Below are 12,498 nucleotides of genomic sequence, written 5' to 3' on the forward strand. Positions count from 1 at the left end.
AGCTGGACAAAGGAAAGGACGGTACTAACAGGGACCTGCAACAGACCAATGGGAAAATCCATTCCGGGTCGGGAGAAGAACCTAAATGTTGAGGAACAGCCCAGGAATGTGATGATTTAGGCAGGAAATCGGTTCTGGAGTTACTTTCTGGGGAAGCTTCAGGGCACCACTGCAAATGGCAGGAGCTGAGCCCACAACAGGGCTCGCTTGGAACAGCCATGCCAGATGGCTCCGGGGCTTGGGGCACGTGGATTTTCAGAGCTGTCCTGATACAGAGGGAGGTGGATGGGCTGGGGAGGGCAGCACAGCACGGGCACTGCCCTGCCTCTGCCCTGCCTGCTCCAGCCCCAGCCCTCGCTGCGCCTTCTGCTGCCATCGCAGCTTCTCTGCTCCATTCCAGCAGCCCCAGGACCTCCCGAATTTCAGGTCCCAGAGACATCCTGTTCTTGTTTCCTTTGGAAATCCATTGTTGTTTGCAAGCCAGAAATATTAGTCAGCATGCTATATAGTGCAATGTTAATGAGAATTAAATCGATTCATGAGAAGTACCTGCTCAGCATGTTTATTATCTATTTTTCAAACACAACTATATTGGATTCTGGCTTTTTTTTTCAGTCCCAATACACTGTCCATTCTATGAGTTAAGTAGATAGATAACGCATAGTTAGTACACCTATGAACTACCCAATCCATATACTCCTAAAGTCTCTCTCTAGCTCCAGAATAGCTTAATCAATTTCCGTAATTTTTTATTAAAGAAAAATTTCATATAGGCCGCTAGATGGATATTTCCTTTGGGACCACATCTTATGTGCCAAGCTAAAAGCCAATCTGATTTGAAACAGCCCCGTTATAAACCCTCTGAAAAATAGAAAGCCCTCATCAATATGACAGATATGCCACTATAATTAAAGTCTTTGGTAACAGACATTATGCAGCCAAAATTTTCTATTTCCAGCTGCAGCATTGATCAAATTTTGACATCCAATATTAAGTAGCTGAGCTCTCTCTGGACTCAAAAAAACAAAGCTTTTGTTAATTATCATTTATAAAAGTGCCTCGTGTGTCTAGTGAGGCACAGGCACCTGGTGAGCACCAGCCACGTTAGCGTGCTCCTTCCCTCAGCACCCCAAGGCATCCTAAGGTTCCTCCCTGCTCTCAGGGGCCTGGTGATGGAATTCTTTTCTGCCATATATGAGAGATTACAATACGTGCCCACCTTGAATTTCCAATGAGATGCTCAGTCGATGCAGGAACCTGGCTCTCTCAGGGAAGAAAAATGGTCCCAGTGAGAGCACGACCCAGCCGGGCATGCAGGGAGGTGATGCAAAGTAGAAAAGAGCCCCCACGCTGCCACGGTGCCCATATTTAAAGAAAATATGTTAAAATTACAGAGGCCTGTCCTCCCCCTTGTTTACAAGGCAGACTTAGCTCACTCACCCTTCTGGCAGGGCCCTGGGGGGCTCTCATGTCTTTGGAGAGCATTTTCTGCTCCTTCTCCTCCTCCTGCCCGGGTCAGGCTCCAACACACACCGTCCACCCAAAGTGGCACACAGAAACACCGCGCTCCCACCGCCTAACGCTCATCCCACAGCACATGGACGGACTCCTTGCTCTGCTCCCTTGCCCACAGAAGAGCAGTTTCCATCTCCGCCAATGTTATTGCCACTCTCCTGGCCAGGACCAAAGGGAGCGAGCGGCTCAGTAGAGCAGAGCCCTCTGTTTTGGGGCAGCCACTGGAGGATGCAAAAAGTTGGTCCTTGGGGCAGCAAAAGGTCCTGTGGCTTAAAATACGACTCTGCCTCTAAAGCCTGATTATATAAAAATGGTCCCATCTTGCTCAATAGCACAACTCCTGATGCGTACCTGGAGGGACAGCTGCTGACTTCATTGAGTAAAATAGGATTTTACTGAATTTTATCCCGGCTGCCTCTCTATGGATAACAAGCACAAGGAAGCACAATGGCATCTCGCATTGTGTGTGCATGGAGAATGAACCACATTCCTCACGAAATGTCAGCTGCCGAGTCACTTCTGCAAATGAAGGCAATGGATACCAGTGAAGGTAATTTACACAGACTGTAATTGCCAAAGTGTAATTAAGGGCAAAGCATGGTCTGCGTCTTTAAAAACGATGATGTGGGAGGAACAAAGAGCCTCGCTGTTCCCAGGACTACACGAGTTCATTCCACTGGCAGTTACAAAAATCCTATCTCTGCTTAGAAAAAAGAGCAATTCTCCACTGCCAGCTTGAAGCGTGGTTCACAGAACTTCATTCTCCCTTTTCAGAGAAGAATCAGACACTAAAGGCCAGGTATTTTTTGCAGATTCTCAGTTTGGCCTTGCCCATAATTATACAACTAACATGAAAACCCCTGCACCGTGCGCAGGAAAAGTGCCCAGCCGGCCCCAGATCCCACAGGTCGCCTGAGAAAAAAACACAGACTGGTGCATCTCACCCAACAGAGATCTGGAAATCTAATCATTGCAAAACCGTGCCTCAGGGCCACAGGACAGGAAGATCAGACAACCTCTGAGCACCCACAAACCAGCACCGCTTTGTTCTGCTTCCCAGCCGCTGCTGCTGCCGAATGCAGAAGGCATTTGCTCTTGTCCAGGAATGGAAGCACCATAATAAATATTCAATATCTGCCTTCAACTGTGAGAACTCCTTGTGCCAACATCCCAAAAAATAAAAAATAAGAGTCAGACCTGTTTTAATAGGAGGCTGCTCGTGATGGCAGCAGGTGGAGACACACAGGATTTGATTGTGAAGCTTAAAAGCGCATTTTCATTTAAGGCACTCAGATAGGCACGTGCCTGCCCGTCTGGGCACAGCTCCTCATCACTGGTTTCACAGAACGACACCACCTCATGCCAAGGACTGATGAGAAAAGAACCACCTCTCGGATAATGTTTCGTGAGACTTCACTTCAATTTTAGTTGTTACAAGCACAAGCTTTTACAAGCAGATAAAGCTGTCTCATACCTGCAGCGTTTCTGTTTTCTAGAAGTGGCAGCGTTTCACACCAGGTGGCTTGGTGGGGATAGTGGAGCCCAGGCTCCTTGCCCCACCTGTGCAGCAAGATGCCAAGGAGCTTGTGCATCCCCACCTTGCAGCACCACAGCCGCTGCCTTCGCGCTCCTCTTCCTCTTCCTCACCTGGGCACACCTCTGGGAACGTCCCCAGCGTGCTGCCCCTGCAGTCGTGGAGTTTCCCCCAAAGCGGGCTGGCAGAAGGTTACTTCCAGAGGAAAACCTGGCCTGCATCCCCCACCAAGAAGAACCCCAAGTTTCTGCACAAAAGCAGACCACATAACCCTAATTTTGATGCCCTTACTCACACGTATGGAGTTTTCTCATTTAAAACAAACCCTACTTCTTTCACCTGTCCTGCTTTGTCCTGGGGCTCTGAGCAAAGAAACCTTTGCTTCAGTCCCATTTCTAACAGCAATTCGCTCTGTAACTGCTCATCCATTCCTATAAGGAATATAATAAAGCCAGACTGCACAAGCTGGGAGCGGTTTGTGCAAGAGCTAGGGCTGGTTATGACATTGCCATACTGAGGTGAAAGCTCCAGTGAATATTCAAAGTACTAATTCCCTTCTGTCCTGAATGAAGCCAGCTTTTGCCTTTCCCCTTTGTGCTCGTGCAGGCAATAGGCAGGGCTCTGCTGCCATGAAGAGACACAAGCAGAGGTCTCCTGGGACGATGAAGGCACCATGCAGATTTTGGTAGTCACAAAAAAGTCACAAAGAGCCACATCAGCTGTAACACCGCTGAGAGGACAAGGGGGAAATCCTCAAGAGGTGTCTGAGGTGAAAACAAATTTGGGTGCTTTTCCTGAGTTCTGACCTTCCTAAGAGACTATGAAGAAAAACAACCAAACCAATAAAAGGGAATCCCACCACAAGAGGGGGTTTGGCCCCTTCCTTTCACACCAGCCCCCAGCCTCAGCAGGACAAACGCAGGTCCACGCACACACACACGCTGCCAGCCAGGAATGACGTCCCCTTGCCTTGTTTGCCATGCAAGAGCCTCAGTCTCTGCAGACACTTGCTGTGGATTCAGCAGCCTTGCAGGCAACTCCAGATCATCAATATGAAATTGCTTTCATACCGCTGTGATAATTTGCTCTGGAAAATTTTCAAAGAAAAGAATTTGACCTGAAACCCTCTTATTTGCAGAAACAACTCCAAAGCTTTTTGTAACTCAACAATCATGTTGGTTTTTTTTTGACCACGACCAAATGGCTGATGACAGCACAGTTCAGTTATTTCTATAACAGCACCAACTTTTGACCTTTGCATTAACAAGGTATTGTCCGTTCTTGACAGAATTGGTAGCAAAGAAAACACGGCACGTCTTCTCAAGTGGCAAATCCCCGCTCGTTCCCCAGCCTTCCTCAGTAAGGAGCTGTCATTCGTAGGCAGTGACAGCAGTGCCACGCTTCCTCTGCTGTTTCAAAACTACAAAGCGATGGTTTCAGAGCTTCTTCTCTCAATACCCCTGGTCCGGCACAGGGCGATGGAGGCACGTGGGGGTCTCCGTGGGAGGAGGCAGCTCTGCCTGAGCACAGCCACAGACGTCAGCCCCGTCCGCGCGATCGCTTTGAGCTCCTGAAGAGTCAGTCAAAAATTAAAAATAAGTGGGCTGTTCAAGGCACTTTCAGTATTCCCCAGACAACTCAAAAGCAGCCTCCTACCGCGTATTACCTAATTTTTACATGACAGAAGCAGAAAATTTCTTCTTTCATGATGCTGTAGGTACATATTTTTCTACAGTGGTATCACCTTGTGTGTACATATAGATATATTTGTCTTCAGGATCTTACATGGGAAAAGTGATAACCAAAGCAATTCTTTTTGGAAAAGTGGCTCCTCCAAAGGGGGTAGCTGGCAGTTTCACAGCAGGTAACGTTGTAGAACAAGTATGAAAAGTTAACAGAAAACAGACATTTCAGCTGGTGAAGAAATAGCAGCACTAGAAATATTTTCAACAGGTCTCCATAACAACTTCTGTTTCTGCCTCCCATTAAAATGGGAGCAAATATGTCACTAGTTTTCCAGCGGACGTTTAGTGGATGTTTTCATCAGTTGCCTTTTGTATCCTTTGTATTTAAAATTGGAATGAATTTTAAAAGAAAAAGGAGATGAAACCCAAGAAACCCTCAGTTTTGACTGTTACTTTGCCTCCAAACTTGTGCATTTCAGGCGGCTCTCCTTTTTTCGGAGCCCACGAGCCATATGTATTTAAATGTTTGAGCAGGGAACGAAGGATGCTGTGCAGACAGCGTGCCGTTCTGCAGAGATTTATCTGAGCGAGATTGGTAGGTTTGTCACAAAAACATTTCCAACGTTATAAATAAAAACATGACTTCTGATGGAGTCAACAGCAAACTGGCAAAAGCAACCTGGCGCTGTGGCTGCCACCCCCGCCGGCACCCATGGGCTAGGAGGGGTGCAATCCTGCATCCTCTGCGGCCCAGGAGACTTCACCAGAGATTTCTTGTGGGCCAGGATTTCTCCTCGCCCATCACCACTGCCCTTGTGGTGCTCTGAGGCCTTTCCCCAGCCCTGAGACCGTGCAGTGCTCAGGGAGCACCACTGCCTCCCCTGGCTCCACGCGCAGCACCAGCTCTGGTACCACAGCCAGGCCTCGGGATGAAGAGGGGCAAATATCTCCATGCACGAGAAGAAAGGCACCAGGAGCTGACACAAGCATCTCACCATGAAGCCTCGTGGCTTCCACAGCTCTCAGCAGCAGGAGGAAACCTCAGACACTGAACGCATCACCTGCTTCGGGCTTCTGACAAGAGGTCCCGCTGCGCACGCAGTGCCCCGCTAACCTATTTCCCAGCAAAGGCAATTGGAAACTATGGGAAGATAAAAAGATAATGAACAAATAACCTTCACAGTAGCTAGCACTGCAAAAAGTTGAGGCTTCTCTCGTGTTGACTGCCTGTTATTAACGACCCTGTCATGTCTTCTAATGAACTTTGTGCTTCATATGGAAAACATGGGTTTTGTCCAAGCACATGACCAAGTGCTCTTTTTCATTTATTTCCAGTCTTACATAAGAAAGTTGTTGTGTTTTGAATCCAGGAAACCTCACTTTTTATCTATTTTCTCACTTCCCCACATTCTCATAGTACGAATGAGTTTTGAAACAAAATGCCAGGGTCTTTTCACGAAAATACTTGATGCATCAAGCAATGGCAAATCGTTAATTACTTCAAGCCCTTTATGCCACGACTGACACCACAGCGAAGAATTTAAAACATTTCCTCAGACAAGCAGCTCAGTCACACAGAAGCTGCAGCACAAGAGCATTTCTTGCTGTCTTCAATGCACGCTTTATTCCGATTGTTGTCAGCCCGCTCTGGCGAGCCGTGCGTTGTTTGCGCCCGGAGCCGTGGGACGCAGCAGGGCGAGCGCACGGTAACTCCCGTGCTGGACCAGAGCATGCTGCTGTGCTGAGCCAACAGCCACCAGCAAGGGCTGCCCTCCTCCGCCAGCCCCAGGACAGGGAGCGGGGACACCCCAGGAGCCCACCGTGAGCAGCAACAGCTCCAGGCCGAGGGGCAGCACTGATGGCCACCGCGGCATTCCCACCTCTGGCGAGCCCCACGTCGCAGATCATCAGCTCCACTGCTTCTAAAGCACCTCAGGGGCGTGTAATATTACCAAAATACAATATTCTCTGAGTCCAGACAGGACAATGTCTTCGTCTTCTTTCAGACAGCTGCTGGGAGCCCCAGGTCCCACGAGCGGAACAGCACAGCCCAGGCCACATCCTCCTGCTCCCCAAAGGGGCAAACTACTAGAATATACAGAAAAAAATGCACGTATATAATTATATTTATGGAGGTCCAGACCCACTGCAAACACCCTCTGCCTCAGACAGCCGTGTACCAACAGCACAGCCGCCAAGCCGACCCCAAGCAGGACGGATGTGGGAAGCGCTTTCGAGGCTCCCCCGCCTGCTCAGTTGGGTGTTTGGGAGTGAAAATTAGGACAAAGGAGATGAAGGACTCGTCCAAGCTCAGATGATGAACTGCTTGTTTAACAAGGGAATATTACCAAAGTAAACTTTGGATAATCAAATAAAAAAAGCTTTATTTAGAAAGAGAATATTCAAAGTTATGATCCAGCAGCACAGAAACCCTATTCACACGCCTTTTGTCAAGCACAACCAGAGGTTAATTCTGTTGACAGGTTTAACCAGCGCTATTATCTGAAACATAAATAAGACCTCTTACAGTCAGATCGGCCTCTGAGTGTTTTTTCTTTCACAGTGATGTGGAAGCCAGACAACACGTCAGGCTGGCCGCGGTTCCGGAGGGCACAGCGCGCACGCACATCCTCGCGCTGCTGGCACCAGCGACACAAACACACGGGCACAGCCGCACAAACGCACGACACAAACTTCCACCGAGCAGCTTCCCTCCCCAGATGTGCACTGTGATCAACAGCACTGCAGTCAAAAACAATGACTTATGCTTTGGACGATTTCTCCATGTTTAAGTAAAAATAGAAATGTATAAATTAGAAACAACAGGCGTAGAAACAGCCTGGATGAGGAAACACTACGGATCTCAGCAAGACATGAAATATCTGCGCTCATGAGGGAATGACCTTCAAAACTCATTCACTGTTCCCTGCCTCTCCGTTGATGGTTTTTCTCACATTAGACATTCCACTATGTGTGCTTTAATTTTGCATGGACTATAAATACTTTGCTTATAAGGCAGCATGAAAGCCATAGAAAACAAATATTTAACTATGGTAACCTTGATTGTGAGGGTAACACAGCTTATTCTGTATACCTTAGGTCATCCATACTAAATACGAGGACTCGCTATTTACTATGCTAAACATGAAATAACCCACCAAAATACGTGACCAAGTACTATTTCCTCTTAATAAAATAAATAAAGGCACGCAAAATAAAAACACTTTGTTAAATGAAATTAAGGACAGAAAATCCAGATTTTTCTAAACTGCATTGCCTACATTTTCTCTCCCAAACTACATTTTTCCATTTCATTTGTATCAAAACCAACCTCTTGAGAGACAAACGAGTTGGCTTGTGCAAAACAAGCCGGCTGCCACCCCAGCTGTTTACGGGGTCACACTTCACAATCTAGGAGGGGGAGGTGAGTGAGGAACGAGTGGCTTCTGCGTTCTTCGGCTGCTCTTTGCACAAAACACCATATTTACCCATTTTAGACGATTAAAGCAAACCCGACCGTGCCTCCCATAGCCTGCAGCACTCCTCCCTCACCATCCTTTGCCGTTTCAAGCACGCTTCTGCCCGCAAACTAAGAGATGCTCCCTCCTCCTCGGAGTTGCAGGACAGCGGGGAACTCGGGAGATCCACGACCCGAACCGGCGGGTGGGAGTTGCCGCTATTTACACCTTGAGTCACCTTTACTCAAAAACTCTGCCCCGAATTTTCCATTGCCTACGGACTGGAGCGGAGCCAGCCGATGCCAGCAGGGAACAGCCGCGAGCGCTCCGGCGCACAGGGCTCCGCCGTGCCAGCCGCCCCCGGCAGGCTCCTCGCCGCCCCTGCCCGAACGGCAGAAGCGCAAAGCGAGGGCGCCGCACCCGGGGCTGCCGCTCCCGCCCCGCGCCGGGTCCCTGCAGCCGGCCGCCCCCTGCCGCAGCCCGGCCCGGCCCGGGGCTCCGCTCGGGAGGCGGAACGGGGCACGGCGGGGCGGGCAGGCACGGCACGGCATGGTACGGCTCGGCATGGCACGGCATGGCAGCCGCCCCCGGGCTTCCCTTCGTAGCCAAGTGCTCCCCGCAACACGCCGCCGGCAGCGGGGGGCGAGCAGCGCCTCGCTCCGCGGGGCACAGCCGAGCCCCCCCGAAGCTCCCCCGGCCCCCGAGTGGCCGCGCGGGGCTGCCCCGGGTCCGCGGGGCTCGGGCTCAGCTCCCCCTGCCCCGAGGGGAAGGGATGGGATGGGATGGGATGGGATGGGATGGGATGGGATGGGATGGGATGGGATGGGATGGGATGCTCCGGCCGCTCCGAGAGCCGCGGGAGCTGGGGAAGGGGGGAGAGGCTGGGGGGGATCCGCGCGGCTCCGGGGCCGCCGCCGCTCCGCCTTTGTTCGCGGCGGCGGGGCAGGACCGGGCGCCTTTTGTCTGCCGGCTCCGTGCGGCGGCGGCGGGGGCACCGCGCTCGGGGCTGCCCCGGCCCCGCTGCCCCCCGCTGCCCCCGCGCCCGGCCGGGACGCGCCGCCCGGCGGCCGCGCTGACCTGGATGGTGCAGGTGTACTCGCTGTCGTCCAGCAGCCGCACGGTGCAGTTGTACTCGCGGTCCAGGTTCCTGCTGCTGCCACTCATCCACCTGCTCAGCATCTTCCCGGGCGCGCAGCGGGCGCGGAGCGGCGGCGCTGCCGGCGGAGCCTCCGCTCACATCCCCGCAGCCGGCGCGGAGCTGCTCGGTGCTGCTCGGTGCTGTGCGGTGCTGTGCGGAGCTGCTCGGTGCTGTGCGGTGCTGTGCGGAGCTGCTCGGTGCTGTGCGGTGCTGTGCGGAGCTGCTCGGTGCTGTGCGGTGCTGCTCGGAGCTGCTCGGTGCTGTGCGGTGCTGCTCGGTGCTGCGGGCGCGTCCCCCCGCCCGGTTCGGCTCGGCTCGGCCCGGCCCGGCCGGCCCTGCCTCCGCTGCGGGCGGAGCGGTGCGGGGCGGTGCGGGGCGGTGCGGAGCGGAGCGCGGTGCCCGTGCCCGGGCCGCGGCGCTCGGCGCACGGCGGGCGGGGTGGAGGCCCGCCCGGGGGGGCGCCGGCTGCGGGGGCCAATCTCGGCGCCGCGGCTGTGACGGGCTCCGCCGCAAACCAATGCGGCAGGGGCGGCGCGGATCCGCCGCCTCCCCCGGGCAGCCCCGCGCGGGTGGGGGCTCCGCGGGGGCGCAGCGGCACGGGGCGGGGGGGGACGCCCCGGGGACACCGGGACGACGGCAGCGCCTGGCCCCGTAGCGGGGGCGGCGGGGCGCCCGGCGGGGCGTTGGGGCTCTGCCGTGTCCCCTGCGGGGGTGGGCAGCCCCGGCTCACCGCCCGCTCCCCCCCCAAAAAATAAAAAAGCCCCCCACTCTCCCACCGGCCCCGCCGCTTGTGCACAGCGGCCCCCGTCCCGCTCCCCGCAGTCCGGGGCACCTCGCCCTGGGCCGGTCGGGGGGGGTGGAGGTAAATGGGGGGCGGCCCCCCCGTCCTGTGGGGAGAGGAGGCAGCGGCCCTGGGGTCGGTGCGTGAATGAGCACGGTCCTGCAGGGCACTGCTCCGCTGCCGGGGGGCGGTTTGGGCGAGGAGGGGGCATTGCACGGGGGGGGGCAGCTGCCGCCCCTAGCAGAGAGACCGGACTGACAGTCCCCGGGGCGCACGGTGTTCTCCCAGTGTTGATTCCCTCCGGAAGGAAACTTTTGTATCTGTGGCTGTTGGACAAAATGGACTCTAAAAGTGATCAGCGCTCACTCGGGTGCAGCTGGTGCTGCTCTGGAGAAGTGAAATTCGTGGTGGCAGCGAGTGGGGCTGGAGCCCCCCAGCATCTCCCCCCATCCGGCCCTCGCTGGCCCCGGCTGGGCATCACTCTCGCACCACGGCCACCCCTGCACAGAGCACGGCTCCCAGCAGAGGGTTCAGCAGCGCTCCCACCTCCACCCGGCTCTGCACGAGCTGACAAATGCCCACCTCAAACAGGCCATGACACGGGGCTGCACTAAGCTGCTGGTTCAGCCCACAGCAGCACAGATCCCATCCAGCTGCACCTCCCTGACTCAGCTCAGCTGTGCCCAGAGCTTCTTCCCCTCCAGCTGTGTTTGCAGGCTGCAGCGCAGCTCCTGGCCCTTCTTCATGCACCCAAGCCTTAAGCTCCAAACATGCAGCTGTCCTGCCTTGTCCTCCAGTAGCTCCACTTCTGCCTTCCCAGCCAGAGAGATGGCTCACGAAGCCACGTTGCTGGCCTCCCCGCAGGAGCAGTGCCACTGACCCAGCACTGCTGCAGCATGTAGGGCAGGACCCTGCGCTCCGGGGCCATGCAGACTGGGAGCTGTCCCCACTCAGGTGGCAGGGGAAGCCTTTCCAGGCCAGCCTCGCTGCTCCCAGCCCATCCAACCTCACCAGCTCTGCCCACCAGGCTGGACACAGCCCTGTGTGCTCTCAGAGGGACCACGAAGGGGACCAGGCTGGGTTACCTTAGGATCCTAGATGCAATTACTGCAAATGTCCAACTAACGTGAATGGCAGAGTGGGAATGAGACATTACAGGCAGTCGTACTGCAGCAGTGGGCAGCATGGTGGAGAGGAATTTATTCTGCTGGAAGAACTCAAGGCGAACCCAGCGGCTTGGCCTCCATGGGCTGTCTGTCGGGACCCCGAGCTTTGCAGTCCCCCGGGAAGGTGAGCTGCGCCCGGCGTTGTTGGGAGGCGTGATGCAGAGCCCAGAACAACAACGACGCTTTTCACTGAGAATGGGACTTCTCCTGAACCATCTGGGCACTTTTACAAAGATGCTTGTATTCACTAAAGTAGCTGCTACTTTGTCATGTATCCCACTCTGCATAAATTGTTCATCTGCCTCAGAGCTCCCCCTCTGAACCAGCTGAACTGTTAATGAAGAATGGGATCCTCAGCATTAGCAGGTGCTGCTTTCATAAAGAACAGAAGCCTCTGAGCCAGCTGAGCGGCTTAATGAAGAGCAGCATTCATGCCACAGCAGCCACGGCTTTGTCAGGGAGCCTCTCACCCATGCCACAGCTCGGCTATTAACTTTGTTCCTCAAGCAAATGAACAGTTTTGCTGAGATTCCAGTTTTCGACAGAGACACTGTATTTTTTTAGAGCTCGTCGCTGAGGTGAGCAGGAGCCTGTTGGCCGTGTTCGTCCCCCCCTACTGCCTCGGACGCATCCCTGAGCAGGGAGCAGCGCTGGCGACAGACAGACAGACATCTGAGGGGAGCCTTGCTCTTCTCTCTCAACCTACCTAAAAGGTTTCCACAGAGCGTATCAGAGACCAGGAGATGCCTTTATAACAATGCTCTCTGTTCCCAGCTTTGATCGACAAGAATGCAGTTCAGATGAGTAATGTCATTTTTTCCCCTTTTTAATAATTAACACAGCAAATCCTACCAGTTCTCCATACTTGGATTCCCTATGACTTGCACTTTTGAGCTCAAAAATCCAAAAGGCAGATTTCCAAATGGATGTTTGAAGTAAAATCTGAGATGCATTTGTTTTCTGGTCAGTTAGATTTCAGAGAGCTCAGCCTTAAAGCCCGGGGGAGGACACAGCGTGGCTGCCTTTGCTGCTCAGAGGGCAGGAGCAGAACTCCCCGCAGGGGCAGAAGTGCCCAGCTGTCCCACTATTGAATGTTACCGAAGCCAAAGACCCCAAAACTGCCTTAAATTCAAAGCTATGCCTTACTCTTTGCCTGTCTCAGGTATTTCAGTAGAAAATGTCACACATCGTATTTATCACCCGTGATAAACAACCGGCTTG

General features: G+C 53.6%; 1 protein-coding gene across 2 annotated transcripts in view; it reads right to left on the bottom strand.

Moving 5' to 3' along the window:
- Positions 1-9,518, bottom strand: part of FRMD5 (FERM domain containing 5) — a 77,941-nt gene extending 68,423 nt beyond the window's left edge. For both annotated transcript variants that reach the window (XM_084531780.1, XM_084531779.1), the window contains exon 1: positions 9,270-9,518. In XM_084531780.1, the coding sequence (XP_084387906.1) occupies positions 9,270-9,371 (102 nt within the window). In that variant the 5' untranslated portion in view covers positions 9,372-9,518. The remainder of the gene's footprint in view (positions 1-9,269) is intronic.
- Positions 9,519-12,498: the final 2,980 nt, after the last annotated feature.

This window comes from Aythya ferina (assembly GCF_964211825.1).
Source record: "Aythya ferina genome assembly, chromosome: 11".
In the NCBI taxonomy this organism is placed as follows: domain Eukaryota; kingdom Metazoa; phylum Chordata; class Aves; order Anseriformes; family Anatidae; genus Aythya; species Aythya ferina.